Genomic DNA, 23,969 nt, shown 5'->3' on the forward strand with positions numbered 1-23,969 from the left:
GGTGGGCGGGTCTAATGTGTGCGCGCTCTTCTTTGCTGGTTTCTTTTTCAATCAGGTCCGGTCTGCCTGTATGTAATAGAGCCTCAGCCCTCGTTTCAAGTATTGTGTTATTTTTATAATACGGATCTACAATATGTCTGGAAGAGGCAAAGGTGGTAAAGGACTTGGGAAAGGAGGCGCCAAGCGGCATCGCAAAGTGCTCCGTGATAACATCCAGGGCATCACCAAGCCCGCTATCCGCCGCCTGGCTCGCCGTGGAGGAGTGAAGCGAATCTCCGGACTGATCTATGAAGAGACCCGCGGGGTGTTGAAGGTGTTCCTGGAGAATGTGATCCGGGATGCCGTCACCTACACTGAGCACGCCAAGAGAAAGACCGTCACCGCTATGGATGTCGTGTACGCTCTGAAGCGCCAGGGTCGCACTCTGTACGGATTCGGAGGTTAAGGATATTCATTGGCTGCATTTGAACACAAAGGCTCTTTTCAGAGCCACCCACAATATCAACCACGAGTTTAAATCCGTTTACTAATCATTCACTTTCTACAACATGAGGAGTTGCTTTTTGGGTTAGGGTGTTAGTTATATATTTATGCATGTTGTTTATATATGTATCTGCGTAAACTCTGAATTCCAATGACATTGTATGTATAATATGCGTTTTGAGAGTTATTTTTTTGTTTAAAGAAAGTTTGCATTAATAAAGTACGGATAATGTATTAACGAGCTAATTTAATTAAGGTAGTATGTTGATGTAAACTAGGGAAAGAGGTATTGTTCTAAACTTGAACAGTCTTAAGCAAAAACACCGCTGCTTAACTTTAATATTAACAAACTGCTGATACCGCAGAACTAGCGGTGTGTTCACTGGAAACCCCTTCCAGCTCTCCTAACAGGAGGCTGCCTGTCACCGGGGGAATGCGCTGCTCAGATCTGCGGGATTATACAGCGGGTGTCGAGGCCGAGTGGGTAAGACGATGGACTGGGAATCCATTGGGGTCTCACCGCGCAGTTTCCAATCCTGCAGACAACGTGTAAATATCCATTTTGTATTATTCCGTGCCATTGTATAATCGCAATGAAACCATAGATAGGATGTCTATGAATGTTTTCATGTGGGCAAAAATCTGAGCCTGTGTTACTGAACCTCATCCCGAGGATACTCGGGTTAAAACAGGCACGGTGATCTAAAAATCTACAGCGATATTTCGGTTATTTGTACTTTGGGGGGGAATGTTTTAATCAAACTGTTTTATAATGTAAATAAATTATTGGAACATATAATTTAAATTGGTATCATTGCAGATATAACTACCTTTACACAATGTAAACAAACTGGACAGTCAACAATATCGACTTTCTAGTTAACTGAAATGCCCAGAACTCTAAACTGTAAACTAAAACCTATGAATTATAACAACTCGAACACGACTGTAGGGCAGTGTGGTTTTAAACACCTCTAAACGGTTACATTTTGTTACAGCTGTCTTCCAATTTAAAAATGCGCGCCAAGAGGAAACAAGACAAACCGCAGCAGAACAGCGCCAAACCAGAAACAGCGGGCAGGGAATGATACAACCAATCAGAGGCATGCAATAAGAGTCTGCACGCCCTCCTCCACTATGACGTCTTTTAACATTCTAACTAGTATTGCACCGTTCTGTCCAATCACGAATGAGCCGGTGTGTATAATAGCAGGAGAGCGGCCGCGCATTTATTGTTGTGATATTCTGAACTACAGTGAAGATGTCTGGAAGAGGAAAGACTGGCGGTAAAGCTCGTGCTAAAGCAAAGACTCGCTCCTCCAGGGCAGGACTGCAGTTCCCAGTCGGCCGTGTTCACAGGCTACTGCGGAAGGGAAACTATGCCCAGCGTGTGGGCGCTGGAGCCCCGGTCTATCTGGCCGCTGTGCTCGAGTACCTGACTGCTGAAATCCTGGAACTGGCCGGGAATGCCGCTCGGGACAACAAGAAAACCAGAATCATCCCGCGTCACCTGCAGCTCGCTGTCCGCAACGACGAGGAGCTCAACAAGCTGATGGGAGGCGTCACCATCGCTCAGGGCGGAGTGCTGCCCAACATCCAGGCCGTGCTGCTGCCCAAGAAAACCGAGAAGCCAGCCAAGAAATAAATCACCCGGACGCCGCTTTTACATCTTATAAACCCCCAAAGGCTCTTTTAAGAGCCTCCCACTTTTCTATAAAAGCGCATCGAATCGGTTTATTTTCATTGTTTGAAAAATACCGAATGGTGAGAACTGAAGCAATAAATAGTTTGTTTTTGTGTGTGGCAGTGCAGCGCTGCCATGTCTGTTTGGAGCGATATCAAACCCACGCCTCGCCTCAGCGCGTGTAGCTCACGTTCCCACATTAATGCCACGTTCTTTACAAAGAGACAATCTGATACAATATCAATTGACTGCTTTGCTTTGTTTTCGATCGAGCTACCTTGAAACATGCTTCCAGTTGGAAATCCACCCCCTCCCGTGTTTGTTTTATTGCGGGGATATACACCCACTCTTGGGTCCAGAAAACTGTCCAATCAGGAAATTGTATTTTCCGTGTTTTGTTTTTTGTTTGTTTTAAGTCTGATTTATAGTTTTTGAATTGGGCTATTTTCTTTAGTGTTAAGGGTACATGCTTGGTTTATGTATTTTCTCTCGCTATAAATAAGTATTGCTTGCCTATTGTTGAGCGTTTCTCCATTACAATTTTAAACACAGACTGCTTAATCTGAATGGAATGTATTTCTTATACTGGGGATAAGCAATGTTGTCCTGAAATACTATACTGTATTTGTAAAAAAAAAAAAAAAAAAAAAGGCGCCAACAGCTCAGAAACAATAACTGCTTAACAGAATGCGCGCGCGCAGAATTCAAATGCTCCAATCAATCATTGAGAATCTGGAATATAGCCAATGAGGAACAGAGACCCGCCCTTCAGATCTCATAGCCTATCAGAGCAGCTCAGTTCCTATATCGTCTCTGGTATCGGCTGCTTGTGCCATTTACAGGCTTTTTTTTTATATAATGTGTAATAGAGTTTGAAAATGGCAAGAACTAAGCAGACTGCGCGTAAGTCCACCGGTGGAAAGGCGCCCAGGAAACAGCTTGCTACCAAGGCTGCTCGAAAGAGCGCCCCCGCTACCGGCGGCGTGAAGAAACCTCACCGTTACAGACCTGGCACTGTGGCTCTGAGGGAGATCCGCCGCTATCAGAAATCCACCGAGCTGCTGATCCGCAAACTGCCCTTCCAGCGGCTCGTCCGAGAAATCGCTCAGGATTTCAAGACCGACCTGCGCTTCCAGAGCTCCGCTGTGATGGCGCTGCAGGAGGCTAGCGAGGCTTACCTAGTTGGGCTCTTTGAGGACACCAACCTGTGTGCCATTCACGCCAAGAGAGTCACCATCATGCCCAAAGACATCCAGCTGGCCCGCCGAATCCGAGGGGAACGCGCTTAAACTGCAAAACCCTTCAAATACAGCGAAACTCAAAGGCTCTTCTAAGAGCCACCCACTCCTCTGAAAGTGTTATATTCCAATTTTAAATAAACAGCTGTAGTTTACACGGTAAGTGTTATATGTGTAAGTCTCGCAATTGGAACATGTTCACATTATATTATGAGTGCTTTTCGCTTTTCCTTCCCAACGTTGTGTTTCTTATAAATCATCAAATCTATCTAGATGGAAATAGAGACTACATTTCAGGCCAAAATAAAAATCTGATATCGGATATAAAAGAAACGACGTTAATATCCTTAATCAATTTCATCGTCATTATATTTAATTACGTGCTGAAACATCACAGAAATGCCTTGTTTATTATAGGCGGAATTTCGGGAGGTGAACCGGCTCGGACTCGCTCAGCTTGTTCGGTGTGTAACAGGAACAGCTTCGAGTCTTTTTCTCAGAATCAGTTTGTTCTGTTTCTGTTCTAGCATCTTGGCTGACAGCGATGTGGGGATGATGGGGTTTGTGCTTGGTGATGTTTTTTCAGTCGGCAAGTTCAAACCAGTCTTTATATCATATGAAAAATAGCAACATTAATAAAATTGAGTCAAATACACAAAAACAATCTCGCTGTACAGTACAGACCATCGTAAATCGAGTGTTTATTGTAGTTTGCCAGTATTGCAGATACAGTTGTCATTGATCTAATGTATGTGTACAATGTGATAATTTTAATTGTAAGTCGCCCTGGTTAAGGGCGTCTGCTAAGAAATAATAATAAAAATAAAAGTATTGAACAATGTGACGTTTCCAAATCTAACACGAAATACTGTACAACTGCATTATGGCTTTTGATAGACTTTTACGACATCATTTCGTAGTTTATTTGATTACATGTCAAATAAAATATCTAAATGAGGTTATTAATTATTTTAAAGGTTTCAATCATAGAATTCGAGATAATGTAACACCTTTGTCCACAGCTGTACCTGCGGGGCGGCGCCATGTTTCACCGTCTTGGACTGCTCGCCGAGGAGACCGGGCTGTTCCACCGAGAAAGCGGAACACGTTCCACGGCAGCACATTCCACACATCGCCCTGTGTTTACAAGGACAATCTGCTCTTTTAGAAAGATGTTTTGGCTCTGAAAAGAGCCTTTGGGTTCACTGTCGCATCGTCGCTTTAACTGATCACTTCTTTTTAGGAGCCGCCTTCTTCGCTGCGGGTTTAGCTGCCTTGGTTACTCTCTTAGGTTTAGGCGCTGCCTTCACTTTCTTCGGGCTCTTCTTCACGACCTTTTTAGGCTTGGCAGCCGCTTTCTTCGGGCTCTTGGGCGCCTTCTTTACAGCTTTCGGTTTCTTCGCTTTCGTAGGAGTCTTCTTGGGTGTCGCTGCTTTCTTTGCCGAAACCTTTTTCGTTGTTTTCTTGACAACCACTTTCTTTGCCGCTGGTTTCTTTGGAGCTGCTTTCTTCTTGGCCGCCTTCTCCTTGGCTTCAGCTGCTTTTTTGTTGAGCTTGAAGGAGCCCGAGGCGCCGGTGCCCTTGGTCTGTAGCAGGGTCTCCTTGGTCACCAGGCTCTTGAGGGCTCTATTGACGTGGGAGTTGTTTTTCTCCACATCGTAGCCGCCGGCCTGCAGGATCTTCTTGAGCGCCGCCACAGACAGCCCGCTGCGCTCCTTGGAGGCAGACACAGCCTTGACGATGAGCTCCGACACGCTGGGACCCGATTTCTTGGGCTTTGCCGCGGTCTTCTTCTTGGGAGCTTTAGCCGGAGCAGGAGCGGCTGGTGCTGGATCAGTTTCTGCCATTTCTAATATTTCAACGCGGAGAAAACTCACACGTAATACTGAACTGTTCTGTGCGTCACAGAATGCGGTCAGAAAGGCGGAGAGCGGAACTTATCCGCGGGATGAGAACCGTGTAGACTCAACTGACCCGCAGGCAACAGATTCATTATGAAAACGTCCTGTCTTGTGTTTTCACGCTGCACAAAATATACAATTTGACAGTGAAATTGGAACAAATGTACACAAACAACCGGGGGTATCAAAACAGAAGGGTTGTGTTTACAATATAACGTATTCTTTAACCAGGACCTTTACTGCATTTTTAATTGAGGTGACCAAACCTGCAAAATCCTCCAGCGAAACCAAACTGCTCGCTCTGTACTTCGCTAGATTTTTTTGAATATAAGATGACAATTGTATCATTTAAAGTAACTGTATGATTGGTTTCACAAACGAGAAAGCTAGGCAAACACAACTTAAGTTTGAAGCGTGAAGTTTGTAAAACTGGACATTTAATCACCTTTATGTGCGGTGCGGTTAACACACTGCAGCCCGTTCTGCCGGATCATCCCCTTGTAATCGATTGGGAGAATTACTTTGTTGAATTGTATTTCTCTTCATCCCTGACCCACACTTGTTGCAACAATTTAAGTACCCTGGCATCAGCACGGCATTCTCTGAGTAGTTTAAATATTTCATTAGTAGTGTACTTCATAGGCAATGCCACCTCTTCCTCCTGGTGAGGAAAACAAAGGTTATTTTTTCCACTGTGTGTTTGCCTCTGCAGAAATACAACTGCAATACGCAGGGAAATACATAACCATTATGTTGGAAAACAATGTGTAAAAACTTATTTGGAATCAGGTTAAAGGACATTTCCATAAATACATTCACATTCGCGTTGTTAATCAGCAACACTATGCAGGGAATGCGAGTCAGCAGTTTGGTGGTTAACACGCGCTCACAGACACGGCTCAGTGGTGGGCGGGTCTAATGTGTGCGCGCTCTTGGCTGGCTTCTTTTTCAATCAGGTCCGGTCTGCGTGTATGTAGCAGAGCCTCAGCCCTCGTTTCAAGTATTGTGTTATTTTTGTAATACGCATCTACAATATGTCTGGAAGAGGCAAAGGTGGTAAAGGACTCGGGAAAGGAGGTGCCAAGCGGCATCGCAAAGTGCTCCGTGATAACATCCAGGGCATCACCAAGCCCGCTATCCGCCGCCTGGCTCGCCGTGGAGGAGTGAAGCGAATCTCCGGACTGATCTATGAAGAGACCCGCGGGGTGTTGAAGGTGTTCCTGGAGAATGTGATCCGGGATGCCGTCACCTACACTGAGCACGCCAAGAGAAAGACCGTCACCGCTATGGATGTCGTGTACGCTCTGAAGCGCCAGGGTCGCACTCTGTACGGATTCGGAGGTTAAGGATATTCATTGGCTGCATTTGAACACAAAGGCTCTTTTCAGAGCCACCCACAATATCAACCACGAGTTTAAATCCGTTTACTAATCATTCACTTTCTACAACATGAGGAGTTGCTTTTTGGGTTAGGGTGTTAGTTATATATTTATGCATGTTGTTTATATATGTATCTGCGTAAACTCTGAATTCCAATGACATTGTATGTATAATATGCGTTTTGAGAGTTATTTTTTTGTTTAAAGAAAGTTTGCATTAATAAAGTACGGATAATGTATTAACGAGCTAATTTAATTAAGGTAGTATGTTGATGTAAACTAGGGAAAGAGGTATTGTTCTAAACTTGAACAGTCTTAAGCAAAAACACCGCTGCTTAACTTTAATATTAACAAACTGCTGATACCGCAGAACTAGCGGTGTGTTCACTGGAAACCCCTTCCAGCTCTCCTAACAGGAGGCTGCCTGTCACCGGGGGAATGCGCTGCTCAGATCTGCGGGATTATACAGCGGGTGTCGAGGCCGAGTGGGTAAGACGATGGACTGGGAATCCATTGGGGTCTCACCGCGCAGTTTCCAATCCTGCAGACAACGTGTAAATATCCATTTTGTATTATTCCGTGCCATTGTATAATCGCAATGAAACCATAGATAGGATGTCTATGAATGTTTTCATGTGGGCAAAAATCTGAGCCTGTGTTACTGAACCTCATCCCGAGGATACTCGGGTTAAAACAGGCACGGTGATCTAAAAATCTACAGCGATATTTCGGTTATTTGTACTTTGGGGGGGAATGTTTTAATCAAACTGTTTTATAATGTAAATAAATTATTGGAACATATAATTTAAATTGGTATCATTGCAGATATAACTACCTTTACACAATGTAAACAAACTGGACAGTCAACAATATCGACTTTCTAGTTAACTGAAATGCCCAGAACTCTAAACTGTAAACTAAAACCTATGAATTATAACAACTCGAACACGACTGTAGGACAGTGTGGTTTTAAACACCTCTAAACGGTTACATTTTGTTACAGCTGTCTTCCAATTTAAAAATGCGCGCCAAGAGGAAACAAGACAAACCGCAGCAGAACAGCGCCAAACCAGAAACAGCGGGCAGGGAATGATACAACCAATCAGAGGCATGCAATAAGAGTCTGCACGCCCTCCTCCACTATGACGTCTTTTAACATTCTAACTAGTATTGCACCGTTCTGTCCAATCACGAATGAGCCGGTGTGTATAATAGCAGGAGAGCGGCCGCGCATTTATTGTTGTGATATTCTGAACTACAGTGAAGATGTCTGGAAGAGGAAAGACTGGCGGTAAAGCTCGTGCTAAAGCAAAGACTCGCTCCTCCAGGGCAGGACTGCAGTTCCCAGTCGGCCGTGTTCACAGGCTACTGCGGAAGGGAAACTATGCCCAGCGTGTGGGCGCTGGAGCCCCGGTCTATCTGGCCGCTGTGCTCGAGTACCTGACTGCTGAAATCCTGGAACTGGCCGGGAATGCCGCTCGGGACAACAAGAAAACCAGAATCATCCCGCGTCACCTGCAGCTCGCTGTCCGCAACGACGAGGAGCTCAACAAGCTGATGGGAGGCGTCACCATCGCTCAGGGCGGAGTGCTGCCCAACATCCAGGCCGTGCTGCTGCCCAAGAAAACCGAGAAGCCAGCCAAGAAATAAATCACCCGGACGCCGCTTTTACATCTTATAAACCCCCAAAGGCTCTTTTAAGAGCCTCCCACTTTTCTATAAAAGCGCATCGAATCGGTTTATTTTCATTGTTTGAAAAATACCGAATGGTGAGAACTGAAGCAATAAATAGTTTGTTTTTGTGTGTGGCAGTGCAGCGCTGCCATGTCTGTTTGGAGCGATATCAAACCCACGCCTCGCCTCAGCGCGTGTAGCTCACGTTCCCACATTAATGCCACGTTCTTTACAAAGAGACAATCTGATACAATATCAATTGACTGCTTTGCTTTGTTTTCAATCGAGCTACCTTGAAACATGCTTCCAGTTGGAAATCCACCCCCTCCCGTGTTTGTTTTATTGCGGGGATATACACCCACTCTTGGGTCCAGAAAACTGTCCAATCAGGAAATTGTATTTTCCGTGTTTTGTTTTTTGTTTGTTTTAAGTCTGATTTATAGTTTTTGAATTGGGCTATTTTCTTTAGTGTTAAGGGTACATGCTTGGTTTATGTATTTTCTCTCGCTATAAATAAGTATTGCTTGCCTATTGTTGAGCGTTTCTCCATTACAATTTTAAACACAGACTGCTTAATCTGAATGGAATGTATTTCTTATACTGGGGATAAGCAATGTTGTCCTGAAATACTATACTGTATTTGTAAAAAAAAAAAAAAAAAAAAAGGCGCCAACAGCTCAGAAACAATAACTGCTTAACAGAATGCGCGCGCGCAGAATTCAAATGCTCCAATCAATCATTGAGAATCTGGAATATAGCCAATGAGGAACAGAGACCCGCCCTTCAGATCTCATAGCCTATCAGAGCAGCTCAGTTCCTATATCGTCTCTGGTATCGGCTGCTTGTGCCATTTACAGGCTTTTTTTTATATAATGTGTAATAGAGTTTGAAAATGGCAAGAACTAAGCAGACTGCGCGTAAGTCCACCGGTGGAAAGGCGCCCAGGAAACAGCTTGCTACCAAGGCTGCTCGAAAGAGCGCCCCCGCTACCGGCGGCGTGAAGAAACCTCACCGTTACAGACCTGGCACTGTGGCTCTGAGGGAGATCCGCCGCTATCAGAAATCCACCGAGCTGCTGATCCGCAAACTGCCCTTCCAGCGGCTCGTCCGAGAAATCGCTCAGGATTTCAAGACCGACCTGCGCTTCCAGAGCTCCGCTGTGATGGCGCTGCAGGAGGCTAGCGAGGCTTACCTAGTTGGGCTCTTTGAGGACACCAACCTGTGTGCCATTCACGCCAAGAGAGTCACCATCATGCCCAAAGACATCCAGCTGGCCCGCCGAATCCGAGGGGAACGCGCTTAAACTGCAAAACCCTTCAAATACAGCGAAACTCAAAGGCTCTTCTAAGAGCCACCCACTCCTCTGAAAGTGTTATATTCCAATTTTAAATAAACAGCTGTAGTTTACACGGTAAGTGTTATATGTGTAAGTCTCGCAATTGGAACATGTTCACATTATATTATGAGTGCTTTTCGCTTTTCCTTCCCAACGTTGTGTTTCTTATAAATCATCAAATCTATCTAGATGGAAATAGAGACTACATTTCAGGCCAAAATAAAAATCTGATATCGGATATAAAAGAAACGACGTTAATATCCTTAATCAATTTCATCGTCATTATATTTAATTACGTGCTGAAACATCACAGAAATGCCTCGTTTATTATAGGCGGAATTTCGGGAGGTGAACCGGCTCGGACTCGCTCAGCTTGTTCGGTGTGTAACAGGAACAGCTTCGAGTCTTTTTCTCAGAATCAGTTTGTTCTGTTTCTGTTCTAGCATCTTGGCTGACAGCGATGTGGGGATGATGGGGTTTGTGCTTGGTGATGTTTTTTCAGTCGGCAAGTTCAAACCAGTCTTTATATCATATGAAAAATAGCAACATTAATAAAATTGAGTCAAATACACAAAAACAATCTCGCTGTACAGTACAGACCATCGTAAATCGAGTGTTTATTGTAGTTTGCCAGTATTGCAGATACAGTTGTCATTGATCTAATGTATGTGTACAATGTGATAATTTTAATTGTAAGTCGCCCTGGTTAAGGGCGTCTGCTAAGAAATAATAATAAAAATAAAAGTATTGAACAATGTGACGTTTCCAAATCTAACACGAAATACTGTACAACTGCATTATGGCTTTTGATAGACTTTTACGACATCATTTCGTAGTTTATTTGATTACATGTCAAATAAAATATCTAAATGAGGTTATTAATTATTTTAAAGGTTTCAATCATAGAATTCGAGATAATGTAACACCTTTGTCCACAGCTGTACCTGCGGGGCGGCGCCATGTTTCACCGTCTTGGACTGCTCGCCGAGGAGACCGGGCTGTTCCACCGAGAAAGCGGAACACGTTCCACGGCAGCACATTCCACACATCGCCCTGTGTTTACAAGGACAATCTGCTCTTTTAGAAAGATGTTTTGGCTCTGAAAAGAGCCTTTGGGTTCACTGTCGCATCGTCGCTTTAACTGATCACTTCTTTTTAGGAGCCGCCTTCTTCGCTGCGGGTTTAGCTGCCTTGGTTACTCTCTTAGGTTTAGGCGCTGCCTTCACTTTCTTCGGGCTCTTCTTCACGACCTTTTTAGGCTTGGCAGCCGCTTTCTTCGGGCTCTTGGGCGCCTTCTTTACAGCTTTCGGTTTCTTCGCTTTCGTAGGAGTCTTCTTGGGTGTCGCTGCTTTCTTTGCCGAAACCTTTTTCGTTGTTTTCTTGACAACCACTTTCTTTGCCGCTGGTTTCTTTGGAGCTGCTTTCTTCTTGGCCGCCTTCTCCTTGGCTTCAGCTGCTTTTTTGTTGAGCTTGAAGGAGCCCGAGGCGCCGGTGCCCTTGGTCTGTAGCAGGGTCTCCTTGGTCACCAGGCTCTTGAGGGCTCTATTGACGTGGGAGTTGTTTTTCTCCACATCGTAGCCGCCGGCCTGCAGGATCTTCTTGAGCGCCGCCACAGACAGCCCGCTGCGCTCCTTGGAGGCAGACACAGCCTTGACGATGAGCTCCGACACGCTGGGACCCGATTTCTTGGGCTTTGCCGCGGTCTTCTTCTTGGGAGCTTTAGCCGGAGCAGGAGCGGCTGGTGCTGGATCAGTTTCTGCCATTTCTAATATTTCAACGCGGAGAAAACTCACACGTAATACTGAACTGTTCTGTGCGTCACAGAATGCGGTCAGAAAGGCGGAGAGCGGAACTTATCCGCGGGATGAGAACCGTGTAGACTCAACTGACCCGCAGGCAACAGATTCATTATGAAAACGTCCTGTCTTGTGTTTTCACGCTGCACAAAATATACAATTTGACAGTGAAATTGGAACAAATGTACACAAACAACCGGGGGTATCAAAACAGAAGGGTTGTGTTTACAATATAACGTATTCTTTAACCAGGACCTTTACTGCATTTTTAATTGAGGTGACCAAACCTGCAAAATCCTCCAGCGAAACCAAACTGCTCGCTCTGTACTTCGCTAGATTTTTTTGAATATAAGATGACAATTGTATCATTTAAAGTAACTGTATGATTGGTTTCACAAACGAGAAAGCTAGGCAAACACAACTTAAGTTTGAAGCGTGAAGTTTGTAAAACTGGACATTTAATCACCTTTATGTGCGGTGCGGTTAACACACTGCAGCCCGTTCTGCCGGATCATCCCCTTGTAATCGATTGGGAGAATTACTTTGTTGAATTGTATTTCTCTTCATCCCTGACCCACACTTGTTGCAACAATTTAAGTACCCTGGCATCAGCACGGCATTCTCTGAGTAGTTTAAATATTTCATTAGTAGTGTACTTCATAGGCAATGCCACCTCTTCCTCCTGGTGAGGAAAACAAAGGTTATTTTTTCCACTGTGTGTTTGCCTCTGCAGAAATACAACTGCAATACGCAGGGAAATACATAACCATTATGTTGGAAAACAATGTGTAAAAACTTATTTGGAATCAGGTTAAAGGACATTTCCATAAATACATTCACATTCGCGTTGTTAATCAGCAACACTATGCAGGGAATGCGAGTCAGCAGTTTGGTGGTTAACACGCGCTCACAGACACGGCTCAGTGGTGGGCGGGTCTAATGTGTGCGCGCTCTTGGCTGGCTTCTTTTTCAATCAGGTCCGGTCTGCGTGTATGTAGCAGAGCCTCAGCCCTCGTTTCAAGTATTGTGTTATTTTTGTAATACGCATCTACAATATGTCTGGAAGAGGCAAAGGTGGTAAAGGACTCGGGAAAGGAGGTGCCAAGCGGCATCGCAAAGTGCTCCGTGATAACATCCAGGGCATCACCAAGCCCGCTATCCGCCGCCTGGCTCGCCGTGGAGGAGTGAAGCGAATCTCCGGACTGATCTATGAAGAGACCCGCGGGGTGTTGAAGGTGTTCCTGGAGAATGTGATCCGGGATGCCGTCACCTACACTGAGCACGCCAAGAGAAAGACCGTCACCGCTATGGATGTCGTGTACGCTCTGAAGCGCCAGGGTCGCACTCTGTACGGATTCGGAGGTTAAGGATATTCATTGGCTGCATTTGAACACAAAGGCTCTTTTCAGAGCCACCCACAATATCAACCACGAGTTTAAATCCGTTTACTAATCATTCACTTTCTACAACATGAGGAGTTGCTTTTTGGGTTAGGGTGTTAGTTATATATTTATGCATGTTGTTTATATATGTATCTGCGTAAACTCTGAATTCCAATGACATTGTATGTATAATATGCGTTTTGAGAGTTATTTTTTTGTTTAAAGAAAGTTTGCATTAATAAAGTACGGATAATGTATTAACGAGCTAATTTAATTAAGGTAGTATGTTGATGTAAACTAGGGAAAGAGGTATTGTTCTAAACTTGAACAGTCTTAAGCAAAAACACCGCTGCTTAACTTTAATATTAACAAACTGCTGATACCGCAGAACTAGCGGTGTGTTCACTGGAAACCCCTTCCAGCTCTCCTAACAGGAGGCTGCCTGTCACCGGGGGAATGCGCTGCTCAGATCTGCGGGATTATACAGCGGGTGTCGAGGCCGAGTGGGTAAGACGATGGACTGGGAATCCATTGGGGTCTCACCGCGCAGTTTCCAATCCTGCAGACAACGTGTAAATATCCATTTTGTATTATTCCGTGCCATTGTATAATCGCAATGAAACCATAGATAGGATGTCTATGAATGTTTTCATGTGGGCAAAAATCTGAGCCTGTGTTACTGAACCTCATCCCGAGGATACTCGGGTTAAAACAGGCACGGTGATCTAAAAATCTACAGCGATATTTCGGTTATTTGTACTTTGGGGGGGAATGTTTTAATCAAACTGTTTTATAATGTAAATAAATTATTGGAACATATAATTTAAATTGGTATCATTGCAGATATAACTACCTTTACACAATGTAAACAAACTGGACAGTCAACAATATCGACTTTCTAGTTAACTGAAATGCCCAGAACTCTAAACTGTAAACTAAAACCTAGGAATTATAACAACTCGAACACGACTGTAGGGCAGTGTGGTTTTAAACACTTCTAAACGGTTACATTTTGTTACAGCTGTCTTCCAATTTAAAAATGCGCGCCAAGAGGAAACAAGACAAACCGCAGCAGAACAGCGCCAAACCAGAAACAGCGGGCAGGGAATGATACAACCAATCAGAGGCATGCAATAAGAGTCTGCACGCCCTCCTCCACTATGACGTCTTTTAACATTCTAACTAGTATTGCACCGTTCTGTCCAATCACGAATGAGCCGGTGTGTATAATAGCAGGAGAGCGGCCGCGCATTTATTGTTGTGATATTCTGAACTACAGTGAAGATGTCTGGAAGAGGAAAGACTGGCGGTAAAGCTCGTGCTAAAGCAAAGACTCGCTCCTCCAGGGCAGGACTGCAGTTCCCAGTCGGCCGTGTTCACAGGCTACTGCGGAAGGGAAACTATGCCCAGCGTGTGGGCGCTGGAGCCCCGGTCTATCTGGCCGCTGTGCTCGAGTACCTGACTGCTGAAATCCTGGAACTGGCCGGGAATGCCGCTCGGGACAACAAGAAAACCAGAATCATCCCGCGTCACCTGCAGCTCGCTGTCCGCAACGACGAGGAGCTCAACAAGCTGATGGGAGGCGTCACCATCGCTCAGGGCGGAGTGCTGCCCAACATCCAGGCCGTGCTGCTGCCCAAGAAAACCGAGAAGCCAGCCAAGAAATAAATCACCCGGACGCCGCTTTTACATCTTATAAACCCCCAAAGGCTCTTTTAAGAGCCTCCCACTTTTCTATAAAAGCGCATCGAATCGGTTTATTTTCATTGTTTGAAAAATACCGAATGGTGAGAACTGAAGCAATAAATAGTTTGTTTTTGTGTGTGGCAGTGCAGCGCTGCCATGTCTGTTTGGAGCGATATCAAACCCACGCCTCGCCTCAGCGCGTGTAGCTCACGTTCCCACATTAATGCCACGTTCTTTACAAAGAGACAATCTGATACAATATCAATTGACTGCTTTGCTTTGTTTTCGATCGAGCTACCTTGAAACATGCTTCCAGTTGGAAATCCACCCCCTCCCGTGTTTGTTTTATTGCGGGGATATACACCCACTCTTGGGTCCAGAAAACTGTCCAATCAGGAAATTGTATTTTCCGTGTTTTGTTTTTTGTTTGTTTTAAGTCTGATTTATAGTTTTTGAATTGGGCTATTTTCTTTAGTGTTAAGGGTACATGCTTGGTTTATGTATTTTCTCTCGCTATAAATAAGTATTGCTTGCCTATTGTTGAGCGTTTCTCCATTACAATTTTAAACACAGACTGCTTAATCTGAATGGAATGTATTTCTTATACTGGGGATAAGCAATGTTGTCCTGAAATACTATACTGTATTTGTAAAAAAAAAAAAAAAAAAAAAGGCGCCAACAGCTCAGAAACAATAACTGCTTAACAGAATGCGCGCGCGCAGAATTCAAATGCTCCAATCAATCATTGAGAATCTGGAATATAGCCAATGAGGAACAGAGACCCGCCCTTCAGATCTCATAGCCTATCAGAGCAGCTCAGTTCCTATATCGTCTCTGGTATCGGCTGCTTGTGCCATTTACAGGCTTTTTTTTATATAATGTGTAATAGAGTTTGAAAATGGCAAGAACTAAGCAGACTGCGCGTAAGTCCACCGGTGGAAAGGCGCCCAGGAAACAGCTTGCTACCAAGGCTGCTCGAAAGAGCGCCCCCGCTACCGGCGGCGTGAAGAAACCTCACCGTTACAGACCTGGCACTGTGGCTCTGAGGGAGATCCGCCGCTATCAGAAATCCACCGAGCTGCTGATCCGCAAACTGCCCTTCCAGCGGCTCGTCCGAGAAATCGCTCAGGATTTCAAGACCGACCTGCGCTTCCAGAGCTCCGCTGTGATGGCGCTGCAGGAGGCTAGCGAGGCTTACCTAGTTGGGCTCTTTGAGGACACCAACCTGTGTGCCATTCACGCCAAGAGAGTCACCATCATGCCCAAAGACATCCAGCTGGCCCGCCGAATCCGAGGGGAACGCGCTTAAACTGCAAAACCCTTCAAATACAGCGAAACTCAAAGGCTCTTCTAAGAGCCACCCACTCCTCTGAAAGTGTTATATTCCAATTTTAAATAAACAGCTGTAGTTTACACGGTAAGTGTTATATGTGTAAGTCTCGCAATTGGAACATGTTCACATTATATTATGAGTGCTTTTCGCTTTTCCTTCCCAACGTTGTGTTTCTTATAAATCATCAAATCTATCTAGATGGAAATAGAGACTACATTTCAGGCCAAAATAAAAATCTGATATCGGATATAAAAGAAACGACGTTAATATCCTTAATCAATTTCATCGTCATTATATTTAATTACGTGCTGAAACATCACAGAAATGCCTCGTTTATTATAGGCGGAATTTCGGGAGGTGAACCGGCTCGGACTCGCTCAGCTTGTTCGGTGTGTAACAGGAACAGCTTCGAGTCTTTTTCTCAGAATCAGTTTGTTCTGTTTCTGTTCTAGCATCTTGGCTGACAGCGATGTGGGGATGATGGGGTTTGTGCTTGGTGATGTTTTTTCAGTCGGCAAGTTCAAACCAGTCTTTATATCATATGAAAAATAGCAACATTAATAAAATTGAGTCAAATACACAAAAACAATCTCGCTGTACAGTACAGACCATCGTAAATCGAGTGTTTATTGTAGTTTGCCAGTATTGCAGATACAGTTGTCATTGATCTAATGTATGTGTACAATGTGATAATTTTAATTGTAAGTCGCCCTGGTTAAGGGCGTCTGCTAAGAAATAATAATAAAAATAAAAGTATTGAACAATGTGACGTTTCCAAATCTAACACGAAATACTGTACAACTGCATTATGGCTTTTGATAGACTTTTACGACATCATTTCGTAGTTTATTTGATTACATGTCAAATAAAATATCTAAATGAGGTTATTAATTATTTTAAAGGTTTCAATCATAGAATTCGAGATAATGTAACACCTTTGTCCACAGCTGTACCTGCGGGGCGGCGCCATGTTTCACCGTCTTGGACTGCTCGCCGAGGAGACCGGGCTGTTCCACCGAGAAAGCGGAACACGTTCCACGGCAGCACATTCCACACATCGCCCTGTGTTTACAAGGACAATCTGCTCTTTTAGAAAGATGTTTTGGCTCTGAAAAGAGCCTTTGGGTTCACTGTCGCATCGTCGCTTTAACTGATCACTTCTTTTTAGGAGCCGCCTTCTTCGCTGCGGGTTTAGCTGCCTTGGTTACTCTCTTAGGTTTAGGCGCTGCCTTCACTTTCTTCGGGCTCTTCTTCACGACCTTTTTAGGCTTGGCAGCCGCTTTCTTCGGGCTCTTGGGCGCCTTCTTTACAGCTTTCGGTTTCTTCGCTTTCGTAGGAGTCTTCTTGGGTGTCGCTGCTTTCTTTGCCGAAACCTTTTTCGTTGTTTTCTTGACAACCACTTTCTTTGCCGCTGGTTTCTTTGGAGCTGCTTTCTTCTTGGCCGCCTTCTCCTTGGCTTCAGCTGCTTTTTTGTTGAGCTTGAAGGAGCCCGAGGCGCCGGTGCCCTTGGTCTGTAGCAGGGTCTCCTTGGTCACCAGGCTCTTGAGGGCTCTATTGACGTGGGAGTTGTTTTTCTCCACATCGTAGCCGCCGGCCTGCAGGATCTTCTTGAGCGCCGCCACAGACAGCCCGCTGCGCTCCTTGGAGGCAGACACAGCCTTGACGATGAGCTCCGACACGCTGGGACCCGATTTCTTGGGCTTTGCCGCGGTCTTCTTCTTGGGAGCTTTAGCCGGAGCAGGAGCGGCTGGTGCTGGATCAGTTTCTGCCATTTCTAATATTTCAACGCGGAGAAAACTCACACGTAATACTGAACTGTTCTGTGCGTCACAGAATGCGGTCAGAAAGGCGGAGAGCGGAACTTATCCGCGGGATGAGAACCGTGTAGACTCAACTGACCCGCAGGCAACAGATTCATTATGAAAACGTCCTGTCTTGTGTTTTCACGCTGCACAAAATATACAATTTGACAGTGAAATTGGAACAAATGTACACAAACAACCGGGGGTATCAAAACAGAAGGGTTGTGTTTACAATATAACGTATTCTTTAACCAGGACCTTTACTGCATTTTTAATTGAGGTGACCAAACCTGCAAAATCCTCCAGCGAAACCAAACTGCTCGCTCTGTACTTCGCTAGATTTTTTTGAATATAAGATGACAATTGTATCATTTAAAGTAACTGTATGATTGGTTTCACAAACGAGAAAGCTAGGCAAACACAACTTAAGTTTGAAGCGTGAAGTTTGTAAAACTGGACATTTAATCACCTTTATGTGCGGTGCGGTTAACACACTGCAGCCCGTTCTGCCGGATCATCCCCTTGTAATCGATTGGGAGAATTACTTTGTTGAATTGTATTTCTCTTCATCCCTGACCCACACTTGTTGCAACAATTTAAGTACCCTGGCATCAGCACGGCATTCTCTGAGTAGTTTAAATATTTCATTAGTAGTGTACTTCATAGGCAATGCCACCTCTTCCTCCTGGTGAGGAAAACAAAGGTTATTTTTTCCACTGTGTGTTTGCCTCTGCAGAAATACAACTGCAATACGCAGGGAAATACATAACCATTATGTTGGAAAACAATGTGTAAAAACTTATTTGGAATCAGGTTAAAGGACATTTCCATAAATACATTCACATTCGCGTTGTTAATCAGCAACACTATGCAGGGAATGCGAGTCAGCAGTTTGGTGGTTAACACGCGCTCACAGACACGGCTCAGTGGTGGGCGGGTCTAATGTGTGCGCGCTCTTCTTGGCTGGCTTCTTTTTCAATCAGGTCCGGTCTGCGTGTATGTAGCAGAGCCTCAGCCCTCGTTTCAAGTATTGTGTTATTTTTGTAATACGCATCTACAATATGTCTGGAAGAGGCAAAGGTGGTAAAGGACTCGGGAAAGGAGGTGCCAAGCGGCATCGCAAAGTGCTCCGTGATAACATCCAGGGCATCACCAAGCCCGCTATCCGCCGCCTGGCTCGCCGCGGAGGAGTGAAGCGAATTTCCGGGCTGATCTATGAAGAGACCCGCGGGGTGTTGAAGGTTTTCCTGGAGAATGTGATCCGGGATGCCGTCACCTACACTGAGCACGCCAAGAGAAAGACCGTCACCGCTATGGATGTGGTGTACGCTCTGAAGCGCCAGGGTCGCACTCTGTACGGATTCGGAGGTTAAACATTTGGACACAAGGACACGAACACAAAGGCTCTTTTAAGAGCCGCCCACCTTTTCATTTAAAGAGTTTAATTCTAAAACAAGCTCAATTTAGTACAACGCTAAGATCTTCAAAAGAATAAATCACATTTTTCAGAATGTTTTATATTGTTATCTCCAAGTGTTTTCTTTGTTGTTTTAAAATGGCTATTTAGACCTATTTCACGCTGTGTAACGAGAGTATTTTAGGCTTAAAAGTTAAGTGTTGGATTTTTAACTACACAAATCCAGAAAAAAATAAAATTAAAATAAGCATTTCAGTGAATAAATCAATAAAATCAATTAATTGAATGGAATTGTATTTTAAAAGTGAACATTTTCAGTAATAATGAGAAAATACGAGCTCGGTTTTATCCGATTGCTTGCAGAATTAAAGTCAGATAAGATAAAAAAAAGTCTTATCTAATTTTATTTTCAGTACATTTTGTAATCAGTATAATAAATTAAAAGCAGCAAATCCTGATTCAGCTTTGACCTCCACGGTGTCGTCTTAATGAGCACAAAAAGTGACTTGGGTTTGATTATATTTCTATATTTAAGACGCATCGGGTGTGGATTTCAATACTGCTGTATACTGAGTTCTTCATGTATTTAATAAATGAAAAACAAAAGACCTAAACTAACCGCTCAAGAAAAAAGGCGCCGAATTCAAACCTGAACTCGAGAGAAAGAAAAAAAGATCTCAGCTCGCGGCAATTTCACCACCCCCTCTGTTGCGTATCCAGTGAACAACCAATCACATCGAAGTACTCAGTCACCCGGGAGCGTTGCTAGGTTACCAGGTCAACATTCTCACTCTAAATGGTTTTTTAGTAGTAATTTGCATACAGACTCTATAAATACTGGGGCTCTGGGGCTGGTTACTCATTCATCTTTGAAAAAGCATCAGAGAAGGAAAATGCCAGAACCGAAAGCTGCACCCGCGCCGAAGAAAGGCTCCAAGAAGGCTGTTGCCAAGACCCAGCCTAAGGGAGGGAAGAAGCGCAGAAAGACCAGGAAGGAGAGCTACGCGATCTACGTGTACAAAGTGCTGAAGCAGGTCCACCCCGACACCGGCATCTCTTCCAAGGCGATGGGCATCATGAACTCGTTCGTCAACGACATTTTCGAGCGTATCGCCGGCGAGTCGTCCCGCCTGGCTCACTACAACAAGCGCTCCACCATCACTTCCCGGGAGATCCAGACAGCCGTGCGCCTCCTGCTGCCCGGAGAGCTGGCCAAGCACGCCGTGTCTGAGGGCACCAAGGCCGTCACCAAGTACACCAGCTCCAAGTAAACCGAGACCGTCCCTGCTCCGTCTTTACAACACAAAGGCTCTTCTGAGAGCCACCCAAATACCGCAAAAAGAGTACAATTCTCATTTCAGTTCTCTGCACATTTTTAAATGGAAATGTTTAAGGTAAGGAGACTTACGTATTTATTTGGGAATACATTTAGTTTTAGTTTCATAAACTTAAATGTTTATCCGGTTTTATGAGTTTTATTTTTCTTGTAAAAATCGATTCGAATCTGTTTAATTTCGACGGAAAAAATTGAATATGGATTGTTTCGACAAAACTGCGAATATTACAAGAAACATTACATTTGAGTTAAAATAAGCGTTCTTAGTTATTGAACAATATGCTTTTGTTGGTATCTCATTTATTTCATGTATATCGTTGCCTCCACTGGGATGCATTCTGTTGTACTTTGCAATTCAAAGGTTTGGTTGTGCATTGTTCTAAATCGAGAGTAGAACTGAGGCCAGTTTGAATTTCAGTGTTTACATTCATATATTATGTTTGTTTTTTTATTAATCCAGTGAAATGCACTGCCCAACTCTCAGTGTGTTCATAAACCTTGATTTAAAAAAATAAAAAAATAACTGCTTGATAATGTTAGTTGTCCAGTTTGTTTACATGCTCTCCATTTGCAAGCAGCAGCGCTTGCTGGAGCATCTTGAGAAACGCAGCCGTCTGTTTAAGTGAGATAGAGAGATCTCAATGACACGACACGTGATCTTCGTTCTGTTTGCACCAAGATCACCTCGAACAACGAAATGGACCTGGATCAATATGGAGATCGAGAGATTCGCCTGTAACAGAACTCCCATAGGCTATACTGCAGAACTTGTCTATTGCCATTGTGCTTTTTCTTTCTCCACTAGATGGCACTCTTCTTTCATTTGTAACGTCTTTATCTTTGGTTCATTAATAAAGAAACGGATGCCACTCTTCCTTGTAAGTGGGGATAAGCACAGGTTATTTTCAAATGTAATGTTTTTATTTAAGCTCATCTAGTCCTGCGTAGTGCAAATCACATTACTATATTTTTTAATCAGTCAAGGCCTATTTAAAGTGTTCTTAAATTGTTTTAACATTAGCATTGATCAATTTGAAATTTGCTTATTGTTTTAAACAACTGAACAATTGTAGGCTTGATGGTTTCTTTTTTCTGCGTTTCTCCCAGTATGAGATACGCACTCAAAATGTGTCCCCTTCCTTCAACAACCCCCGACTGAAGATTGGAGTGATCATCACTAGCAGCGAGCAGGTACCCAAAAACAACACTCATTGTCAGCTCGGTGCTGAGAGGAAAACACTCCCACTCCTCCTGGTGGATACCGAGACCAATCCCTTCAAAACATGTTTCACTCTAGAAATGATCCTTACAAATATAGTCTTAGCCTTTATTAGCAGACGTCGCCCCCAATTGGCAAGCTCTACTTCATATGATACAATGACTGGGCAACGAGGTGTTACATTAACAATACAAACTAACTTGAGACAGCCAAGCCGTTAAAGCATACCTTAAGTTTGTCGTGTGATACAAAAGCAAGTTTTTGGCATTTTTGCATTGCCTGCCTCGTCAAACATGCTCGAGCCACAGCACACAGCGCTGCTGCATCGGGACACAGAGGTGGATTTTAAAGCGACTGAATCAACGAGCTGAGACTACTCTTTGAAGAAATTGAAAACATACCTCTAGTCGAAATATTTGCTATTTAGTTATTATTATTTTTTTTTTTTAAGTTGCAATTGGCAGACTACATTGCCAAAGACAATCTGACTTGCTCGTATCAAGCTGCGATGAAGCCTATGAGAATCTCTGGCACCATTAAAGGGGAATTAGCTCAAATGGTAGAGCGCTCGCTTTGCATGCGAGAGGTAACGGGATCGATGCCTGCATTCTCCAGATAGTTTTAACGTATCTGCGTATTTAGTCCCAACGCATTATGGAGATATATACAAAGTGTGACAATTCTTTGTAACAGAGACGCCCGCCCTACATGTGTATTTAAAAACAGTCTCCTAATCTGTAATATTCCCCCGACTGAAAACTGCAGTGCGCCCTCCATCGTATGCCTTCAGAGAAGCACAAACGGAGATTTTTTAATATATTTTTTTAGCAATGGAAGAGTTTATGTTATTTGGGAATAAATATAAATGGCTTGAAGTTTGCTTGCATTGGTTTGCATACATGTAATTGTGATTACACCCAGAGACGGTGTTTTTTTTCATTTTCTTAATCCCATTAGAAGATGGCACTGTAATATGTTATTATTTCCTCCAATTACACTGAAGAAAAAAATGTGTTCTGTTTTTTAGTTCAAAATAATACAAAACAAAAATATTCTTGCTGTTTGCCGAAACCCGGGATCGAACTAGAGACCTTTAGATCTTCAGTCTAACGCTCTCCCAGCTGAGCTATTTCGGCTTGACAAGCCTCTGTTTTCGAGATAACATTCTTTTTTTAGTACAGTTGTACTATAATTAAACAGATTTCTAAACAATCCGATAGTAACATATATAATCTCAAAGCGCTATAATTTATTTCAGCTCTAATGAAAGACAAGTATCCTTGCGCATTATATCATCGTTGATTGCGAAATGTAATATTAATTAATTGCCTTCAGTTAATATTTTAGAAAAACTAATTTGCTTACAGAAGAAAAACTAGCAGAGGATGGTTTCGATCCATCGACCTCTGGGTTATGGGCCCAGCACGCTTCCGCTGCGCCACTCTGCTACAGCTGCCTCATGACTGAATTACCAAGCAGCAGAAAAAAACTGAACTCATCGTTTTAACCAGCCACACGGCAGTGGCCGGGGCGAACCATGGAAACGTCGCAAATCAGAGATGATCCGTTTTCTTTTCTCCCAAATACGGTATGCAAAGTATGCAACTTTTCTGCCCACTTTGATCACAGGCAGTTTTATCGCCCAGTTTCGGCTGCCAATTCCAATATTCTGTCTCTCTAAAGCATCTTAAATCGTGGAAAGCGCTCTTTGTTTAAAATTACACTGAAGACTTATTTTGTTCTTCCATGCTTACAAATAGACATTTTGTTGTTTTTAAGTAGATTTTGTGAAGCGCATATGGGGCGCTATAGAAAATATATATGATTAATTAATTAATTAATTAATTAATTGATTGATTGATTGATTGATTGATTGCTCTTATTGTATGACTTGTATTGTAACACTTGAATGTATTTGTATTTGCTTGCGATTGTAAGTCGCCCTGGATAAGGGCGTCTGCTAAGAAATAAATAATAATAATAATAATAATTAATTGATTGATTAACTGATTGAATGTTATCCTGCGTTCGGTCTGGCAGGTTTAATTCTTCAAAAGACAACGCCGAAGGGTCTGATAAATGACATTGTAATTATTTGAGATGATGCATGTAGACAATAATGTAAAAATGGTTGTTTTCGAATTTGTATCATTTAATTTCATTTTTCTTTTTAAATGTAGAGCTGTTTTATAGTTATTAATGTATTATTATTAGGCTTGTAGTATTAATATTATTCATAATGTTCATTATTAACGTCGGTATTGTCGGTATTAAACACAGCCAGATATGAGGTTCAGTCCAAA

General features: G+C 43.4%; 6 protein-coding genes and 1 non-coding gene across 7 annotated transcripts; 3 read left to right on the top strand and 4 right to left on the bottom strand.

Moving 5' to 3' along the window:
* The first annotated feature begins 88 nt into the window (after positions 1–88).
* LOC117395256 (uncharacterized) lies at positions 89–7,791 on the top strand. Its single transcript, XM_059006181.1, has 5 exons — positions 89–416; positions 2,024–2,070; positions 3,037–3,389; positions 6,340–7,239; positions 7,689–7,791. The coding sequence occupies exons 1-4, from the start codon at positions 134–136 to the stop codon at positions 6,650–6,652; spliced, it is 996 nt and encodes a 331-aa protein (XP_058862164.1). The 5' UTR covers positions 89–133; the 3' UTR covers positions 6,653–7,239; positions 7,689–7,791.
* Positions 4,436–5,306, bottom strand: LOC131703208 (histone H1-like). The gene has a single exon (XM_059006179.1). The coding sequence runs from the start codon at positions 5,250–5,252 to the stop codon at positions 4,635–4,637; it is 618 nt and encodes a 205-aa protein (XP_058862162.1). The 5' UTR covers positions 5,253–5,306; the 3' UTR covers positions 4,436–4,634.
* A 1,423-nt stretch (positions 7,792–9,214) lies between the features above and the next one.
* LOC131703209 (histone H3) lies at positions 9,215–9,690 on the top strand. The gene has a single exon (XM_059006180.1). The coding sequence runs from the start codon at positions 9,252–9,254 to the stop codon at positions 9,660–9,662; it is 411 nt and encodes a 136-aa protein (XP_058862163.1). The 5' UTR covers positions 9,215–9,251; the 3' UTR covers positions 9,663–9,690.
* A 951-nt stretch (positions 9,691–10,641) lies between these two features.
* LOC131703145 (histone H1-like) lies at positions 10,642–11,512 on the bottom strand. Its single transcript, XM_059006085.1, has one exon. The coding sequence runs from the start codon at positions 11,456–11,458 to the stop codon at positions 10,841–10,843; it is 618 nt and encodes a 205-aa protein (XP_058862068.1). The 5' UTR covers positions 11,459–11,512; the 3' UTR covers positions 10,642–10,840.
* Positions 11,513–12,509: 997 nt separating this feature from the next.
* LOC117968974 (uncharacterized) lies at positions 12,510–19,115 on the top strand. The gene is made up of 4 exons (XM_059006271.1): positions 12,510–12,829; positions 14,437–14,483; positions 15,449–15,801; positions 18,755–19,115. The coding sequence occupies exons 1-4, from the start codon at positions 12,547–12,549 to the stop codon at positions 19,065–19,067; spliced, it is 996 nt and encodes a 331-aa protein (XP_058862254.1). The 5' UTR covers positions 12,510–12,546; the 3' UTR covers positions 19,068–19,115.
* LOC131703231 (histone H1-like) lies at positions 16,848–17,718 on the bottom strand. Its single transcript, XM_059006270.1, has one exon. The coding sequence runs from the start codon at positions 17,662–17,664 to the stop codon at positions 17,047–17,049; it is 618 nt and encodes a 205-aa protein (XP_058862253.1). The 5' UTR covers positions 17,665–17,718; the 3' UTR covers positions 16,848–17,046.
* A 2,448-nt stretch (positions 19,116–21,563) lies between the features above and the next one.
* On the bottom strand, positions 21,564–21,769 carry LOC117965289 (small nucleolar RNA U3). Its single transcript, XR_004661415.2, has one exon. It is a non-coding gene; the product is annotated as a small nucleolar RNA U3 (small nucleolar RNA).
* Positions 21,770–23,969: the final 2,200 nt, after the last annotated feature.

This window comes from Acipenser ruthenus, chromosome 32, assembly GCF_902713425.1.
Source record: "Acipenser ruthenus chromosome 32, fAciRut3.2 maternal haplotype, whole genome shotgun sequence".
NCBI lineage: Eukaryota > Metazoa > Chordata > Actinopteri > Acipenseriformes > Acipenseridae > Acipenser > Acipenser ruthenus.

Excerpts from the sequence above, each read along its gene's own strand:
- LOC117395256 (XM_059006181.1), top strand. The coding sequence starts at position 134 with ATGTCTGGAAGAGGCAAAGGTGGTAAAGGACTTGGGAAAGGAGGCGCC. Across the intron at positions 417-2,023 it reads GTACGCTCTGAAGCGCCAGG|CTCAACAAGCTGATGGGAGG; the intron begins GTCGCACTCTGT and ends AACGACGAGGAG. Across the intron at positions 2,071-3,036 it reads ATCGCTCAGGGCGGAGTGCT|AGTTTGAAAATGGCAAGAAC; the intron begins GCCCAACATCCA and ends AATGTGTAATAG.
- LOC131703145 (XM_059006085.1), bottom strand. The coding sequence starts at position 11,458 with ATGGCAGAAACTGATCCAGCACCAGCCGCTCCTGCTCCGGCTAAAGCT.
- LOC117968974 (XM_059006271.1), top strand. The coding sequence starts at position 12,547 with ATGTCTGGAAGAGGCAAAGGTGGTAAAGGACTCGGGAAAGGAGGTGCC. Across the intron at positions 12,830-14,436 it reads GTACGCTCTGAAGCGCCAGG|CTCAACAAGCTGATGGGAGG; the intron begins GTCGCACTCTGT and ends AACGACGAGGAG. Across the intron at positions 14,484-15,448 it reads ATCGCTCAGGGCGGAGTGCT|AGTTTGAAAATGGCAAGAAC; the intron begins GCCCAACATCCA and ends AATGTGTAATAG.
- LOC131703208 (XM_059006179.1), bottom strand. The coding sequence starts at position 5,252 with ATGGCAGAAACTGATCCAGCACCAGCCGCTCCTGCTCCGGCTAAAGCT.
- LOC131703209 (XM_059006180.1), top strand. The coding sequence starts at position 9,252 with ATGGCAAGAACTAAGCAGACTGCGCGTAAGTCCACCGGTGGAAAGGCG.
- LOC131703231 (XM_059006270.1), bottom strand. The coding sequence starts at position 17,664 with ATGGCAGAAACTGATCCAGCACCAGCCGCTCCTGCTCCGGCTAAAGCT.